This window comes from Electrophorus electricus, chromosome 9, assembly GCF_041902795.1.
Source record: "Electrophorus electricus isolate QZ-2024a chromosome 9, ASM4190279v1, whole genome shotgun sequence".
Classification (NCBI taxonomy): domain Eukaryota; kingdom Metazoa; phylum Chordata; class Actinopteri; order Gymnotiformes; family Gymnotidae; genus Electrophorus; species Electrophorus electricus.
Window position 1 is genome coordinate 15,440,949 of NC_137505.1, and position 19,847 is coordinate 15,460,795.

At 43.6% G+C, this 19,847-nt stretch overlaps 1 protein-coding gene across 9 annotated transcripts in view; it reads left to right on the plus strand.

The window, feature by feature from the left end:
* The window catches only part of LOC145659248 (uncharacterized), a 123,115-nt gene that overhangs the window by 37,910 nt on the left and 65,358 nt on the right, over positions 1–19,847 (plus strand). For 5 of the 9 annotated variants that reach the window (XR_014125244.1, XR_014125243.1, XR_014125245.1 and 2 more), the window contains exon 2: positions 17,785–17,958. The exons of the other annotated variants lie outside the window; for them this stretch is intronic. Coding sequence is in view for 1 of the 5 variants with exons in the window: in XM_081720541.1 (XP_081576667.1) it covers positions 17,948–17,958 (11 nt within the window). In the remaining 4 variants the exon portion in view is untranslated. The remainder of the gene's footprint in view (positions 1–17,784; positions 17,959–19,847) is intronic. 9 annotated transcript variants of the gene reach the window in all.

A 19,847-nucleotide genomic window follows, 5' to 3' on the forward strand; every position in this document is an offset into this window, starting at 1 on the left:
CACCATCAGCAGGGTTTTTGGGGTAGAGAATGGAGACTGCTGAACCCGAGCTGCTCTGCCATTCTCCGCCCTTCCTGCCCCGCCCTACCCCTCATGCCCCGCCCTACCCCTCATGCCCCGCCCTACGCTTATCTCACCATGAGCCAGGCTGCCTTCTGGTGTCCATGGGAGCGTGGTGCACCTGTCTGTGCTGCATGTAGGTCTTGCGGACTCTCTCCTTCCGCCTGAAGGGTCCTCAGGCTGCCCCCTAATGACTCAGAGTTTGGAAACATTGTCTTTGGTCATTACTGTTTTGATGTTATCTTGGACTTCAGTTCAGAGGCCACCCTTTATAGCTGCCATCGTTTTTTCACAGAGAGCCACTGAGAAATCTTTGCACCCTTTAATTTTTTCAGCAGAATAAAAAATAAGGTCACTGGTTTTATACAAATCTGCAAACAGAATGCGTGGCTTCTCCCTTGAGAGTGTAAACTCTACTGGAAACCCCAGTCTTCATTTCAGCCGGTATTGGACTAGACCTCAATATGAGGCTAAGTGGCCCCCTTACACACACGTCATCTCTGTGTGAGTGTCTGTGTGTGTCTGTGTGTGCACGTGTGTCCGTGTGTGTGTCCATGCAGGAAGACTTCCTGTTTGGGAACTGCATATGTTTGTACTAACATACATCACGTACACGTATATGTAACAGGTAATAATTCCACCCAAGTTTCCCATAAGCTGTGGGCAGAGGCTTGTTGGTCGGCTAGGTCAGGGCGGCTGATGGCTTGCATCTCTCCAATCAGCAAACAGTACGTGGTAATCAGGCCGTATCCCCTGGAGGTTTGAGGGAAGGCCTGTTCTCCCCCTTTCTAAACACATATGAGTCACCCTCTGGGCAGAATGATGGTTCATTCCGAGGTGTCTGATTGCCAGCACTTTTTGAGGGTATCTGGGCTGGACCAAAGGGCTTGGTGGTGGGTGTCATTCTGACCTTAATAGATTAAAGGGGGACATACACAGAGGCTACTGTGCCTTTTAAAGCAATAATGAGGGATGATGTTAGCCCTGGGGAACAGAATAAATTCATTTCCCCTTTTCTCTAGAAAGCTGGTGTTTGTATATCCTCTGGAGTGATGGAACATTGTCAACGAAACAGTAATATGCTTCTACGTTTCAAACATTTATTGTTTGGAACAAAACATACATTTTCTTCTTATTCTCTTAAGAGTCTGAAGAATGAAATACTTGGCTCACTGTTTGGGGTATGTGGGGGCTTGTGTATGTAATGTTTGTTTGTGGGCCTGAATAATATCACATGAGCAGAGCTGTGAAAGGCTTTTTTATTTGCCAGATGTTGCTGATGTGTTTGGTTGAAGGGGCCCCAGCGTAGCCCCACATTTCTCCACACACTGGAGAAGGTTCACTTATCCTGAAGCAGAGGGTCATTCTCAGCCTTAAATCATAATAATAGATGCAAGTTGTAGGAAGCATCTTAAATGTTTTCTGTGTGTGTGTGTCCTTGCACGTTTTGGGCATGTCCGTGATGGGCATGTCCATCGGATGGCCCAGTAATCATACTGGTTGTTTCCTGTGGGAAATTTGTATCATTAAGCAAAGAGAAGAGGAACAGGAACAAACATCCATTAAATGTGCCTCACAGAATCGCGTCTAAACAGTCTAGATTGTGAGACGTGGTGAGCTGATATGATGTAATGCATGCATCATTGTTCCTTGACATAACGGAAGGTATTTGTTTTGATTTTGTCCTTTTTTAAACATTTATCTTTTCCGGAGGCTGTTGGGCTTCTCCCCACTGCCCCCTCGCTCCCATGCTGGCAGTTGCCACAGTAATCATGGGTAATCTAGGCTGTCACTGCTCTTTTTATCTTCCTTAGTCTCTCTCTCTCTCTTTCTCTCTCTCTCTCTCTCTCTCTCTCTCTTTCTCACTTCTCTCGCTCTTCATTGAGGGTCTAACAGACATGGCATGATAAGGAAATGAAATTAAACAGGGTCATTCATTCACTAGTGGCTATGGTGGATTGCTAAGTCACACTGTCTGTCATTTCCATAACCTCTAGCCTGGCACTGCTGGGTTTGGGGAAAGAGCCCTTATTAGTTAGAGGCTAGAGGTGCTGTCAGAATAATCTGGAAGAGGGCATATTTTTGGGCTGAGATGAAAAACAATTTAAATATCTTGTCTCTGTTTCAAATACTGCGCTGATTTAACATAACTTGGAACAGCGTAAGAGTGCAAAGCCGTACACAGTTATGCTTGCATGAGCTACATTTAAATAAGTAATGGTTGCTTATTCATTTTTTGTCACGGACTGCTCCTGTCCTCACTAGTCACGTGGTTCGGCCCGCCGCGTGCAATGGGAACTCATTGTGAATGTCTTATCTACAACCAATCCCTCCGTTAGCACACATCTGCACATGGTTTAGTGTTGTTTGTCTATATGTAGTTAAACCCCCGCTGATGTATTCAGTATGGTTGCTCATTGTTCATCTTGTCAGTATTGCGCGTATTCGTATCCGTGTTCACTGCTTGTGTTATATGTGAGTGCTGTTGTCAATAAATATGTGAGTGCTGTTGTTTGTCAATAAATGTCTGTCTACGTGAATGGAGTCTGTGCATCCTGCTCCTCGCCCTGCCGCACTCGGGCCGTTACATTTATATAGAACTTATCCCAGACAAAGGCTGATTACATTTTAGATTGTTAAACCTAAAAGTAGAACAAAAATAAGATACAACAACAGAACCACAATACCACCGTACAACAACAGACAGAACACGCATGCAGTCCCAGTCCAGTGGATTCACTCGAAGGCCTTTATATGTCTCTTTAACTGTGTCTTTCAACTCTTTAAAAGTATCATCAGAGACTACAAGCCTCACAGAAGAAGGCAAGGTATTCCACAGTTTGGGTGCTACCGCCGCAAATGCTGGATCTCGCCGACTCGCTAGATTAGTGAGTGGAACATGTAAAAGCTTTAGTTCACCTTCTCTGAGAGGTGGAGCTGCTACATGAGGAGAGAGCAGGTATGTAAACATGCAGCACTCTGTATGCAGTAGTGAAAATCTTAAATTGGATTCTATACAAAACCGGAAGCTAATGGAGATACTTCGGTCATGGGGTTATATGGGCTTGTGTTTTGGCCTAGGGAATAAAAGGGCATAACATTTTTTTTTCACTAATTACCTATTATGTACTGCAACCATGCATTGTTAAAATAAAATAAATTATTGTAAAAAGTCGGTGTTTACAGCATCCCAAAACCAAATCCTTCCCTTACACACACAGTGAAACAAATCCTTTCCTTACAAGCACAGTGAACCAAATCCTTCCCTTACAAGCACAGTGAACCAAATCCTTCCCTTACAAGCACAGTGAACCAAATCCTTCCCTTACACTCACAGTGAACCAAAATCTTTCCTTACAAGCACAGTGAACCAAATCCTTCCCTTACACACGTACTGAACCAAATCCTTCCCTTACACACCTACTGAACCAAATCCTTCCCTTATACACACAGTGAACCAAATCCTTCCCTTACACGCAGAGTGAACCAAATCCTTTCCTTACAAGCACAGTGAACCAAATCCTTCCCTTACACACATACTGAACCAAATCCTTCCCTTACACACCTACTGAACCAAATCCTTCCCTTACACACCTACTGAACCAAATCCTTCCCTTACACACACAGTGAACCAAATCCTTCCCTTACACACATACTGAACCAAATCCTTCCCTTACACACATACTGAACCAAATCCTTCCCTTACACACACAGTGAACCAAATCCTTCCCTTACACACATAATGAACCAAATCCTTCCCTTACACACCTACTGAACCAAATCCTTCCCTTACACATCTACTGAACCAAATCCTTCCCTTACACACACAGTGAACCAAATCCTTCCCTTACACACATAATGAACCAAATCCTTCCCTTACACACCTACTGAACCAAATCCTTCCCTTACACACCTACTGAACCAAATCCTTCCCTTACATACATACTGAACCAAATCCTTCCCTTACACACATACTGAACCAAATCCTTCCCTTACACACACAGTGAACCAAATCCTTCCCTTACACACACATTGAACCAAATCCTTTCCTTACAAGCACAGTGAACCAAATCCTTCCCTTACACACATACTGAACCAAATCCTTCCCTTACACACCTACTGAACCAAATCCTTCCCTTACACACACAGTGAACCAAATCCTTCCCTTACACACACAGTGAACCAAATCCTTCCCTTACACACACATTGAACCAAATCCTTTCCTTACAAGCACAGTGAACCAAATCCCTCCCTTACACACATACTGAACCAAATCCTTCCCTTACACACCTACTGAACCAAATCCTTCCCTTACACACACAGTGAACCAAATCCTTCCCTTACACACATACTGAACCAAATCCTTCCCTTACACACATACTGAACCAAATCCTTCCCTTACACACATACATACTGAGTCCCTTTTTAAGAAGCTGTGCTGAGGGACCAGGTGAAGTTATGGTTTGATGTATGGCATTCCGTGGCTGAGTAAGTGGCCGTTTCCTTTTGAGCAGGAGCGCTTGGGCCTCCATGGCCCCTGTGCAGTGTGTAATTACCTCTCCCGGTCAGCGCTGGCCTGACCGCTTCCTGATTGCAGACAACAGGATGATGAAAGCAGTCTGACTGCTGATCACCAGCTTCCCCACAGAAAAGGAAGGTAGTCTAAGTATAATGACAGACACAACGACCCCACGGTGTGTGTGTGCGTGTGTGTGCGTACGCACACGTTTGCGTGGGTGTGTGTGTCTGTGTGTGTGTATATGTTTGCGGACCATTATACATTGTTAAGTAGGCAAACCTGAATTTGGATCACAGAGTTTCTTGGCCTCTTTTCATGCTAAGACACGTCAAACAACCATGTGTTTACCCGGCAGAATGAGATCCTTATACAGAACGCTTAACCAGATGAGGACAGATAAAAGGATCATCCCTCATCAGGACATCCGACTGGATCGGCCCACAAACACACACACACACACACACACACACACACACACACACACACACACACACACACACACACACACAGCTCACCACTCTGATGAGGAGAATTGATTTGCTGTGGTCCTGCTCACTTTAAGGCGTTTGATGAAGAGAAGGCAGTTCATTATCGAGTGTAATTGATGGTCAAGTGGTCAGTATTGGACTTCATATGTAGTTGTATAGTGGCTTTTTCAACCAGTGTCTGATATTATAGAGCTTTCTTTGGTAATCAGTGTGGTACAAGGAAAATGTTCTTCTAAATAAATAAATACGTTTCCCGACCTAACGCATAACAGACATTGGTTTCTCGGACACTTATTCCCATATTAGTGCAAAACATAGTGTGCATGCCCCAAAACAGGTGGACATGAAGAGGTCTCTCAGGGTTTGGAAACACCTAACCCTAACCTTAACCCTAACCTAACCCTAACCCTAGCCCCAAAACAGGTGGACATGAAGAGGTCTCTCAGGGTTTGGAAACACCTAACCCTAACCTTAACCCTAACCTAACCCTAACCCTAGCCCCAAAACAGGTGGACATGAAGAGGTCTCTCAGGGTTTGGAAACACCTAACCCTAACCTTAACCCTAACCTAACCCTAACCCTAGCCCCAAAACAGGTGGACATGAAGAGGTCTCTCAGGGTTTGGAAACACCTAACCCTAACCCTAACCCTAACCCTAGCCCCAAAACAGGTGGACATGAAGAGGTCTGTCTATCCCTAACCCTACTAACAACTAACCCTAACCCTAAGCCTAGGGTTTGTAAACACCTAACCCTAACCCTAAAGCCTAACCGTAACCCTAACCCTATTCCCATATTAGTGTAAAACATAGTGTGCATAGTGTGCATGCTCTAAAACAGGTGGACATGAAGAGGTCTGCAGGGTTTGGAAACAACTAACCCTAACATAACCCTAACCCTAACCTAACCCTAACCCTAACCTAACCCTACCCTACCCTACCCTACACTACCCTAACCTAACCCAAACCCAAACCCAAGCCCCAACCTAACCCTAACCCTAACCTAACCTAACCTAACCCTAACCCTAACCCTAACCCTAACCTAACCCTACCCTACCCTACCCTACACTACCCTAACCTAACCCAAACCCAAGCCCCAACCTAACCCTAACCCTAACCCTAGGGTTTGTAAACACCTAACCCTAACATAACCCTAAACTAACCCAACCTAACCCTAACCCTAACCTAACCTAACCTAACCCTACCCTACCCTACACTACCCTAACCTAACCCAAACCCTAACCTAACCTAACCCTAACCCTAACCTAGTTGAAACCCTAACCTAATCTAACCCTAACCTAACCCAAACCCTAACCTAACCCTAACCCTAACCCTACCCTACCCTACCCTGCCCAAACCTAACCATAACCTAACCCTAACCCTAACCCTACCCTACCCTAACCTAACCCTACCCCCTAACCTAACCCTAACCTAACCCTAAATCAAACCTTCACTTGTGTACATTAAGGACAGAGACAGAATAAAGTGTAGCAGATGAAACAAACTTCAGCCAATGAAATTCCAGACAAAGAGGACAAAAGAAACGTCCGTCTCTCGATGCGCTCAAATCCCATCTGATACAAATCCCTATTGAAGACTAATCCATGGTTCTCCTGCAGTGTTCCTGCCCACATCTAACCATAATCCAACCCTAATCCAACCCTAAGGCAACCCTAATGTAAACCTAATCTACCCCACACCTCATTCAAACATTCACATGTTCTTCAAGACTGATGCCTGACTCATATGTACTAGATTAATGTTTTGTCTTACCTTTTCAGTGACATGCTTGAACGGCCTATTTGAAATCTACTGAAAATGCCTTGAACACGCCGTTTCAAGTGCAAACGGGCACGGATATCCTAACCACACTAAGAGGGCTAGCTTCCTCTGCTCCCAGTGAGCAGACCCGCGTGCCATGGTCCTGCCCCTCGACAGACACCTGCTGTGTGCTGTTGTGGAGAGTTTGACTCACAGTACCTAGCAAACAGCTAATCGATAGCTGCTCAGTAAATATAAACAGGGAATTAGGCCTGCGAGCTCCAGGCACAGGATGGCTGGGGAGAGAGTGAGCTCTGATTGTGTAGAGCTTGTGTGTGGGTGTGCATGTGAGTGGGTGTGTACTAGGCTCCAAATACAAATACACACACACACACACACACACACACACACAGACAGACAATGAGGAAATCACCCCTGTCCTTTCCTTCTCTCTCTCTCTCTCTCTCTCTCTCTCTCTCTCTCTCTCTCTCTCTCTCTCTCTCTCTCTCTCATTTGTGTTTTCACCTTAGATCGATTTTTCTTCAGGCTATAATGCAGCCACCTTTTGAAGTTATCCTTTGTGACATCACAAGGTGTCTGGCATGCCCGAAGGACCCTGCCCTCCCAGTACCAGACACCTCTCAGACACCTCTCTTCCCTAGGGGTTATCCCAATGGCTGTTGTTTAATAATACACAGACTCTGTGTCTGTGTGCTTTTGTGTGTGTGGAGTTTTATTTTATTTATTTTTTTTGGTGTGTGTGTGTGTGTGTGTGTGTGTGTGTGTGTGAGATTTCCTGGAATCATACATGAGTGTGCTAAGAACTACACAGTGACTTTAGGGGCTCCTTTAATAGAGAGAAGGGGTTTAGAATCAATAACACACTCTTGTTTAAACCAGATTAGGGCAGATGGGGGCAAATCCCATCTCTGGGGATCTTTGTGTTGTGTGTTCTCGGGGCCTTTGATGGTTGGCCTCAAAGCGGGGGGCCACTCTATACTCGGGATTGTGGGTTGGAACTCAGGACATTTGCAGCAGCCGAAACAGCAATGGCATTCAAGCAAGCTAATGAACGGAGCAATTGATTTCTGCAGTCCAAAGGGAACATATAGCAAAATGCATCAGAAGTCAGACGTGTACTGTTTGTAGTGTTGAGATCATCTTAAGACACGTTAGTGTTCAACTGTAAGCCGTTTTGAGTTTTATTTATTTAGTTTTTTTGTTTGGTTGTTTGTTTGTTTTTATGTGATGATGTGGAGTAACTTGCCTAAGAATCAAAATATATGGGTCCCATTCACCAATATCTTTGGTGAATGAGAAACGTCCTGTCAGATTCGTGACGCTCGTAAACTGCAGAACTGTTGGACCTTTTTTCTTATATTGATGAATATAATGAATTATAATTATAATATAATATAACTAAAATGACAGTTGTTCCTAATTAGCATAAGCAAATGCACTTCTAGTTCCCGTGAAAGGGCCTGAGAGTTCAGGGCACACAGACATCTATGGAAGCACCTTTCAGCCACATTTAAGTTTGCTTGACAGTAAATTTATTTCTCAGGACTTTGACTTTATTTCTCACAATTCTGACTTCCTATGCAACATAATTTTTTATTATTACTTCATTACTGGACGGCACGGTTCCCATATAATATAATTAATGTGATTTGAAGTGTTAGTGCAGTGTTTATTGTAAAAGACCTTAACGTTTTGAAAATGAAAATAATGAAAATAATTATTAAAAATTATAATAATTATTAAAAATTAGTATAAATGATAAACATATTGTAATTTACATCCTATGATATGCAACTGTAGAAGAACACATACAATTATTTTCTACAAAACGTCAGCACTCAAACGTGTGTAAATGTGCTCTTCCCAAACAAATCCCAAATAAGAAATAATTTCAGATTGTCCGTGAAAATGTGTAAGTGGATTATAAGAAGAACTGTCTTCTTAAGATCGGCTGGTGAATGAGACCCAAGTTCAAAAGTTACAAGTCCAGTAACTCCTATAATTAATATTACATTACCACCACACACACAAACAAACAAACACGCACATACAAAAAAAAAAAAATGTCTGTTACTGCCCTAAACACTCCTGGGACTAATCTTGGGGTTCACTGTCTCCCTGCTTCCCTCTGTCATTTCATGTTTCGATTTTTCCTAAGTGCACAATTCCTCTCATTACACTTTTAGTGGGAAGTTCCCCTAGTCTTGACAGCCTGTCGAAGGACCAAACTAGAGGGCTGGAGCACAGCTCCTTCACCCTGGGGTCAGTGCTTCTGTCTGGGCTAGACAGGTGCCCTGGGCCCTCTGTCTAGGTCGGTTGTGGTTACGCCGTCTCAGGCGTTAAAACCATTAGCCATAACCCTTACAGCTACAGGGATCTTACTGGTCTGTCATCACCAGCTGAGCTGGGCATGTCTCCTAAGTTATTATGCAGTACAGTCAATCGTCATCGCCGTTAGTAGTACAAGGTCAGGCTGTATAACATCTAGATGAAGAATTAAGATGGCCATCTCGCTCTTTCTTGCTCCTGTTCCTGCCATTTATTCTGGTCTGATCATCACACTGAGGGCTCTGTTCAGTGTGACTTTGACTGACAGCTTCTGCCCACCCAGAGTGGGAGCAGGCTGAATGGGTGGTCGCTTCTCATGAATACACACTTGTGATCACACACTCGCAGACATGTTCTCAGGCCTTCTGGGCAGTGTTACAATAACAGTTCTACTCACTGCACTGTCACTACTGTATTCAACCCTCAGGTAGGTCTGAAGATCATCACAAAATCATAAACGATAAGGCATCCTACAATAATGGTGTCTTATTTAGTTCAAACTGCAACTTCCGTCAATTTGCTTTTTAACAAATGAGTAGCGGCAAGCTCCATGACCCCTCCCTGACCTCAAAAGCCAACTCATTTGACCTCTGACCCCCTGGTGCAGAGAAACTGTAACTTGGTCTCTAAGCACATTTCAGAAGGCTTTCTAACCAATATTTTTTGCAAAGACTTTTTAAATGCACGTTTTCCTATTCAATATTCCGTATCTTACCCATTCCGTTTAGTTAATGCTTATCAGTCTGCTGTTATCGATGTCCAAATTCAGAAGGATTAACCAAATAACGCTAACTTGGCTGACCATTAGCCAAATGATGATGTCACGCTAACTGCCAATGCTAGCAGTCTTTCAGTGCTAACAGCTCTGACATTGTTTCCGTTGGCGGCCCCATTTAAGCTCTGTCTGAGTTCCGTGAATGCCACATCTAAACCTCTTCCTTTACCACCTTCATGCTGCTAATACCCATGCTAATACCTATGCTAATCCGCTTTCATTCTTTGGCTAGTCCTCTGCGTCTCTCCTCCTCCTCCTCCTCTCTCTGTCCTTTCAGGACACGGGCCCTCGGCTGGACCGTGGTGCCAGGTCCTTATGCGGAAACACGACAAAAGAATAGCGGACTGATCCCCCTGAAAAGCATAACAGGTTCCGGACGCATCTGCACAAAGCGGTCAGTCCCTGTCTGCATTAGTGAGTCTCCAGAGACCGATCCCAAAATGGAGCTATCCCATCAGCTAATTACTCTGCTAAAGCAAATGACAGTGCCCTCCCTCGACCCCGGCAGCGACGCCAGGCATACCCACCCGCACTCTGCCTGTTTATTCACTGTAATTTACACATGAAAGGATGCAAATCGTCGGCATTAATTACTTAGCATGCTAACGGATGAGTTCTGTATTTTTTTTTTTATTTTTTTTTTTTTCCCAAGGTTGTGTTGGGGTGCAACTGTTATTTTTGGTGCCTCAGCCCCCAAAGCACCAAACCACCACCACCACCCCCCACTCTCAAATGATGGATCAGAGAAAGCCTGTAAATGGATGTGGTCGTCATGGATCAGAAGAAATGAGTTGCCCAGTAAATGCACTGGTTCTGTATGGTTCTGCATCCTCCCTCCCCCCAATGCAAATGGGCACAACACACGGGTCTGTTATTCACCCACACACAGGTCTGCCAAATAAAGCTTCTACATGGGTAACATATAGAAAGTGAATAAGGAACTCGCAGTAGAGAGAAGGAGTACACTTTGAAAGGCTCAAATTGTCTTAACAGGTTTGACATATAATTAAGTCCTTAACATACTTGGGGAGCAGCTTACTGTGTTCACCCTTTCTTTCTTTCTATAAAATGTGAGGTCCATTTTAAGTCGCATCCTTTTAATGTTGGTGATGGTTAGAAACCAACACAGAACCACACGGGACCTCAAAAACCAGAACCTTTGAGACCTCTGGCCTCAAAGCGAATAAAGATAACCAGTCATGGGACTAATTTTGAATTTTGAATTTTTTAATATCATACAGACACGGATAGACAAGTGCATGTCTACAGAGAGGCAAATCAGTACTAAGCAGCCCAGAATCACAGATTCAGTGAATCACCTTCCTCTCTTAGTTAGCGGGAGGTGATGTGATCCTTACAGACCTCAGACATCTTTAGACTATAGCTAGCCCTGCCCATTACATAGTGTTCCATCAGAAGACGATGGACTCATGCGACAGGTGATGCGTTCTCAATGAGTCACACTCGTTTGACACATACCATGTGATTAAATGACCAGAGAAGAGTTCTGACTTCTCTCTCTCTCTCCCTCTCTCTCTCTCTCTCTCTCTCTCTCTCTCTCTCTCCCTCTCACTCTCTCTCTCTCTCTCTCTCTCTCTCTCTCTCTCGCTCTCTCTCTCTCTCTCCCTCTCTCTCTCCGTGTTTGGCGTGTTCTAGGGCATGTTCTTCACACTGTTGCCTGTGCATCAGATGAGTACCAGTACACTGATTTCTCACTCCTGTTGGTGACTGTGTAGATTTATATCAGTGACTCCAACACTGACTGAGCAGGTTTCTGGTGGTCTCACACACACACACACACACACACACACACACACACACACACACACACAGCCATCATGGAATGTCACACACCTCATGATTTATTCAGTGCGTTCTGTGGCCCATCTGACTCACTTGCACAGATGGACACACACACACACACACACACACACACACACACACACACACACACACACACACACACACCCAGACACATGTACAATGAGGTCCTGCACCCTGATGCATAAATCTAATGTTTTAATCTCAATATGCACACTGATTATTACTTTCAGTTTATACAGGGAATGTTGTTAAACCCATAGATATAACCTGTCTCTACACACACAAACACGTGTGCAATATGCAATATGCAACAGCAATATGTAGTTTTTGCTCCAGGAAATAGTTTCTTATGGTGTCTCCATTTATTTATTTATTTTTTATCTCTGTATGTGAGTGTGTGTGTGTGTGTGTTTGTGTGTGTGTGTGTACACATATGGATGTGACAGAGCAAGACACGGGGCATGAAATCAATAAGACAGTTGTTGAGCACTGGCCATTTTGGGTAGCACGCACTACTGAAACTCTCCGTCATCTCACTGTCTGAATCATGTTTTCATTGAACAATCATGAAGAGACTTTTGTTTGCATTATCAAACAATTCTTCTGTGCTGCACATTTACCTGTCTGTGCTGTGTTTTTACCTGTCTGTGCTGCGTTTGTATCTGTCTGTGTTGCATTTTTACCTGTCTGTGCTGCGTTTTTACCTGTCTGTGCTGTGTTTGTATCTGTCTGTGCTGTGTTTTTACCTGTCTGTGCTGCGTTTGTATCTGTCTGTGTTGCATTTTTACCTGTCTGTGCTGCGTTTGTATCTGTCTGTGCTGTGTTTTTACCTGTCTGTGCTGCGTTTGTATCTGTCTGTGCTGTGTTTTTACCTGTCTGTGCTGCGTTTGTATCTGTCTGTGCTGTTTTTACCTGTCTGTGCTGTGTTTTTACCTGTCTGTGCTGCGTTTGTATCTGTCTGTGCTGCGTTTGTATCTGTCTGTGCTGTGTTTTTACCTGTCTGTGCTGCGTTTGTATCTGTCTGTGCTGTGTTTGTATCTGTCTGTGCTGCGTTTGTATCTGTCTGTGCTGTTTTTACCTGTCTGTGCTGTGTTTTTACCTGTCTGTGCTGCATTTGTATCTGTCTGTGCTGTGTTTGTATCTGTCTGTGCTGCGTTTGTATCTGTCTGTGCTGTGTTTTTACCTGTCTGTGCTGCATTTGTATCTGTCTGTGCTGCGTTTGTATCTGTCTGTGCTGCGTTTGTATCTGTCTGTGTTGCATTTTTACCTGTCTGTGCTGCATCTGTATCTGTATGTGTTGCGTTTTTACCTGACTGTGCTTCGATTTTACCCATCTTGGAGCTTGCCTTCCCCTTCCAACAGCTAGAACAGGTTAGTCACAAACATTTGACATCATTTTTAACGTGAACGTGAACACTGTGGGGACAGCCAGAAACCACAGCATCACAATCAGCAAAGAGAGTATGGTGTGGTTGCCATAAGTGTGTATCACTACTGTGTACTCTGAAACACTCTCAGTTCCTCTTGTTTAAACACACACACACACACGCATACACACACACACACACACACACAACTGCTTGTTGCATCTTTACCCTCCATTATCTGTGCTGTTCTCTGGGCTCTTCGCCTGCTTCTACAGCTAATTAAAGCATGTGTTGTTTTCCTACTGTTGCCATGGCAACGGTGCCCGTCCATTACTTGGGTAATGGTGGATTTGAAAGGGCAGAGCTACAGTGCTCCATGTCTCCCATGCCCTGCGGTGTCTCGGGATCTGACCTTCGTCCCCACTCTCCTCTGTCTGGTCTGCTTTCCGGACACCTCGCTGCCCTTGGAATTAGCATTTCCAACGATGGAAAACTCATTACGATAGCTGGACTTTTAACAGATGGGGGGGAAAAGGTCCGCTGTGGTTAACTAGCACATGACCATTTGTCAATTTAAGTGCAATTTGATTCATCATGCAAATGTGTAGAAGCCTCTGATATGGCAGAGGTCACCTCTCTGCGCTGCGTTGAGCCAGGATTCTGCAGGCTTCACCTCTGACCCGTCTGGCCCTCCTGCGGAAGCTGATCGGGGTCGCCCAGTTCCTCTGTTAGATTAGTATGTGTTAATACCATCTTCTGCAATAGCAGTGGAGAGAATTTTAAACCTCCTTCTCCAAGAACCATGCTGGAGACACCATGACAGCTTCTGATGCACTGTTAAACCTGACAAAACTGAAATCGTTTGAGGAAACTGATCGCCTTAAAACATTTAAAATTTATTAACTGAAGCATTTCATCATAAATAATTTCCTAAACTGAGTATGATTTTTTGAGTAAATTTAAGTCAATCAAATTGAACTAATTCTGGGTTTTTGGGGGGGTGTTTGTGATGAGAGTAAGTAATTGGCCTGCTTGTAGTAACTCATTAAAATGATCACTAATGGCAGTTAAGTAAAGGTTCACTCCCAGACCTTTTCATGAGCACTTTTACAAACTCAAGCATCTTGCTATGGAAATGCCACGATCAAAAGCTCAAATTCAGCTCCACACCGCAACATGGCAGTAACAGACAAACTTATATAGACGTTCAAATATAACTGCCAAAACTCGAAGCTATACAGGAGAGTTTCACAGACAGATTTCAACAGCTGATTTAAACAGCAAATTATGAAACATTTAAGGAATCATAAAAACTACTGCTAATTCTGGGAGAAGAAGACATCTCTGCTCAGTGTGCGTCAGCATGTCGCTACCTGAAAGACAGTGGGTGACACCTCTACATTTTTTTATTTATTTTTTGCTATTGCTGAAATGTTTTGGCAATATTGTACTTGTTACAGTCATTCCAGTAAAGCCACTTTGAATCTTGAATCTTGAATCTATAATGAAAGTGTACACATGAGGTTAACTAGTCACATGGACTGTCACCAAGAAGGGGCGGCTCACAGGAGATAACCAATCCGCCTCAATATGCAAATTAGACCTGCCTGGAGCCAATAGGACGTTTTGTAATGCCTCCTAAAGTTTGATAAATTAATGAATATAATACATTTCAATACATTCACTTTTACTCAAAGAAATTATATTTTACTCAAAATGAGTTATTACAGCAGAAATTCATTTTTGAGGTACTATTAATTTAATAGCTTAAGCTTTTGTATGGTTTAAGTTATAATATCTTTTGTTAATTTAATAGCTGGAGCTTTTGTAAGGTTTAAGTTGCATTAACGCAGTTCTTTTATTAAGATGTGCTGTGGAGTTTTACAGTGGGCAGTAACCGAAGCTTCATACAATACTCTCGTTAAACCAGGCGTCTGCGACTCAGTTCCTCGAGCTCTATGCTTAACCAGCTCTGGTTCCAGCCTTCGAGCAGACCTTAATTATCTCCAGGAACGGTGGAAGATTAGTGGCAGAAGTAAGCTGCTGGGAGGTCGCAAAAGGCTGGCTTAGTCCGTTCAGCATCGCCCGCTTGGGGCGGGGGGTGTGGGTAGCTGCATGTGGACACACGGCTTTGTTCATTTATATTGTGTAGGTCACAATGGCTAATGGTTACTTTTAATTAGCAGACCACCTTTTCCACAATATGACTATAACCAGATCTGTGTGGGTGTGGGTGTGTGTGTGGGTGTGTGTGTGGGTGTGGGTGTGTGTGGGTGTGTGTGGGTGTGGGTGTGGGTGTGGGTGTGTATATATATATATATAGTAGTCACTCCATCTGAGCAGAGAGAGTGTGTTGTCTGCCTTTAAGACAGACAATGTGATATTGTCATGGAGATTAAGCCGCTGTCACTCAGGCTGCACCAGGCCTGTTTAGACACCAATTAAGGTTTTCAGATTGTATATGTGTGTGTGTCTGTGTGTGTGGGTGTGTGTGTGTGTGTGTGTGTGCGTGTGCACTTACATGCATGCATGTGTGTGTGTACACAGACTTTCAACATATCATTTTGTCACAGAATCTAGGATTCAGGTTATGAATTTCTGTTTAGTTCTTTCCACACCCTCCCATGCCCACTTCCCACGTCACCATGCAGTGTATGTGGGTGTGTGCGCGTGGATGTCACATATGCAGACCTCATTTACGCCCACACAAGGCCACAGTGTCTCAACCGAATTGGATGGACAGTTGGACAGAGCGATGGACTCTGTGTGTGTGTGTGTGTGTGTGTGTGTGTGTGTGTGTGTGTGTGTGTGAGTGTGTGTGTGTGTGTGTGTGTCTTTCTTTCCATGCATGTGTCTTGCTCATATGAACAGGGACACACTGTCTTAGAACAGGCCCCAGGCAAGTTTGATGGACAGATGGACAGTCTGTCTGAGACAGAGCCCCTTCTCAGCCAATGAGAGGACAGAAACCCCGCTGTGGGTGCAGTGACAGTTGCCATGAGTGATTGCATCCGGACCCCATGACGATGCTCTGGGGTGAGAAGAGACCCCACTAACTGCTTTAAGAGGTGAGAGCTTGGGACACAAGAGCTCTACAGCCTCTCCTTCACTTTCAATCATCACACCATCTGCTATTGTTTCTCTGAGTGTGTGTGTGTGTGTGTGTGTGTGTGTGTGTGTGTGTATGTGTGTATGTGTGTATGTGTATATGTGTGTATGTGTGTATGTGTGTATGTGTGTATGTGTGTGTGTGTGTGTGTGTGTGTGTGTGTGTGTATGTGTGTATGTGTGTATGTGTGTATGTGTGTATGTGTGTGTGTATGTATGTGTGTATGTGTGTGTGTGTGTGTGTGTGTGTTCAGGGCCATTTTACTTCAACCTGTTGAACAGAACACCACCTGAAATAGCCAGAGTTCAGTGAAAATAACCGTTCGTCTCTCTGTATCAGTATTCATACTAGGAGACTAACGTACATGTGCGTACAAAAGGTCACCTTTGCTGAAGGAAAAACACAAGCGTGTGGCGTGTGCATGTCTGCTGTATCCTGTAAAAATGCCTGCGTTTAAATTTAAGATTTTAGACTTTTATATTAAAGTTTATTTTGACTTACTGGCATTTTGTTTCTTTACATCCATACTTGGAACCGCTGAGTCATGGGGTGAGAATTAAATGCTAACTCATTTTTGACATAGAGACCCCAGAGAATATGACCTAAATCACGAAAATAAATCTGTTTTTTTTGGTGTTAGATAATTATGCATCAAATTATGGGATTAATGAATCAAAAGTAGGCCAATAGGTGTTTGGGTGGTTATTAAGGGTAAAATATGTATGTAAGCAGTGTTGTTGTTGAAGGGTCTATCAGTGTATGACACAGTGCATATCTTTATATCTTGCAGAGTGATGTATGTTCATATAATAAGTGTGTGTGGAGGGGTGTGTGTGTGTGTGTGTGTACAGTGAGCCCATCTGTGCTTGGTAATGTTGAACACATTTGCTGTCTCTTCTCTGCAGTCTTCTGTCAGTCCATTAATCACACACATCTGCTGCTTTCATCTACCGTCCTCTGAGAGAGCTGTGTGTGTGTGTGTGTGTGTGTGTGTGTGTGTGTGTGTGTGTGTGTGTGTGTGTGTGTGTGTGTGTGTGTGTGTGTGCGTGTGTGAGAAAAAGTGTGCCTGTGTCTGTATGTGTTCTGTACCTAATTTTATCACAATACGTTATTAGTTCTGCTTCAAGGCAACCTGAATATCCCCAAAGTACAGTAGCTTCAACTGCATCAAAGCCAATTTGAAACTGTGTGCCATCCTCACTGGAAAGCCAAATATTTGTGCATGAGTATGTATGTGTGTCCCCGTACATGCGTGTGTATGTGTGTTTGTCTTTGGATCTGTCTTCATGCCTCTTCCAGGTTTTTATGGTTGTGCAAATGACTTTGATATTGCTTTAATATACCTTAATACCCTTTGATAAATGCTTTCAGTGCTTGGTTGATATACTACAGTGAGACAGAGAAAATGTGTGTGTCTGTGAGTGTGTGAGAGAGGGAGATCTGAAGGCAGATGTGCAGCTGAAATATCTGAAGATGGATCTGTAGAGAACTGAAGACACTTCACTCCTTTACTCTAAACTCTATTTTCCTGCAGTGTCAGATCCAGTTTATCAGCATCCACGGTGCCGACACACGTGTGAAGCCAGCAGCTATGTACTTCCAGCACGCCCCATCCCGTCCGGAGGCGAGTGGTACCCGCTCGACCCCTGTGATCCGGCTGGCGGTACTGTTTAGCCTGTCTTAGCCGTCCCCTGTGGATGGCCCTGAGGTCAGAGTAAGCCCCAGTAAATTACCTGAGCTGCGAAATATGATTTTTTGTTGTTGAGATATCTTCGCATGATAATCAGGATTTGCATACTGTATCTCAAACATAATGCCAATATATCTAAAGGTTACATATTTTATTCCGCACTACTGTGCTTTGACTCTAAAAATACCGTTAACGGCATTAGGCTCTTGCATGATTCATACTGTCGACTGGAACAAATGAAGAATGAAGACATAAAGAACACCTTCATAAGAGGAAATTTAAAGAAATGCACATTTTAATTTAGTTCTTCAAATGCTTGAGGCAAGGTAATACATATTTGTCTTAAATCTGTGTTCATTAGCAGTTTTCTTATTGTTTATTTAATGCAAGTTAAACCATTTTTTAAATTATTCTGTGAACAGTGTTATTATCCATATCTGAATAGGTTGATCAATACCAGTGGGGTCTAGCACAATGCTGACAGTATTGTGTGTGTGTGTGTGTCCTGAGTCCTGAGTCCTAGCTGGTAGTCATTATGTGATGAACACTGTAATTAACCCCATATGAGACTCAGTGGGACATTCCAGTCAGTGTGTGTGAGACGGTGATTGATGATATTATTTTTAAGAAGTGAAAATGGAGGTTGGGCCTTTGAGATGTCTGCCAGAGGCATGAAGGAGGCCGTTGTGAAGCTCCATCACACTGGAGGCCTTTCACCTCCTGTGCTCTCACTGGGTGTATGTACAGGAGCATGTCAGAGTATATGCCAGCTTTTTGTGTGTGTGTGTGTGTGTGTGTGTGTGAACGACCTGCTAAAAGCCCCTCCATACCCCCTGTGGTATAGGCCTGTGCACTGTCAGTCAAACAGCAGCTAGAGAGGAGGCAGACTCCAACGGAACTCATGACTGATGAAGAAGATCTCTTTCCCTCTCTCCAGTTCTCTCTCTCTCTCTCTCTCTCTCTCTCTCTCTCTTTCTCTCTCTCTTTTAAAAATATCAGAATCATATTACATGTGAGAAGAATGAACATTTACAGTATTAAGGACCACAAGAAATCTACTATATGTTCATAATAATTAGCATGGAAATTAGCATGTACATATGTAATTAACATGAAAGAATATTTGCAGTCAAGATATTTGAAGAAAAAGGAAAAACACATAAAGGTGTTTACAAACAGGGTAATACTGGCTATGTGTGTGTGTGTGGTGGTGGTGTTGTTTGGTGGGCTACTCACCGTCCATCATATTGTGGCAGACAGCTAAAGTGCTACCTTTCTTTTTTCCCACTTTTAGGATGTTGCAGTTTGCCAGCATCAGATAAACCGCTAAAGTCGGGGTGTATCATCCAAAATTTTACAAAAGAAACTTTTGTGCTTTTGTATTTGGGAAAATATTTTACATTCAGTTGGAATGCCTGGACAGTGTCACTGTAGCACTGCTGACAGAGACTCTGCTCAGATATGTGGGCCGGTCTGGATGGCCAGGCTGTGTTCACTGAGTCTGTAGATTGTCAGCGTAGATCTGTGTTTGACGTGGGTCACCGTGAGCAGGTGCTCTGCTGCAGGGCAGGTCGTTTTAGAACCCGACTGCAGGCCACTCTGATTGGTGCTTGTGGCTGATGTCATATTATAAATTGGCTTGGTTTGATTGTATTTCAGATTGATCTTGATGGGTAACAGTTTTAGTGTTTGTTAATGAACTCAATGTCAAGACCAACTGTGATTCTTTTCACTTTTCTCCCATTCTGTCAAGGGAGAAATTCAAATTGAAGTAACTTTATTGGCATGAGTTTTCAACAACTGTTGCCAAAGACATTATTAAAATTCTTAATTAGTATCGAATCTCCCCCCACCCCCACCGCCCGTCTGAAAGCAGTAATTTGAGGAGGTGCGAGCGCCTCTCCAGG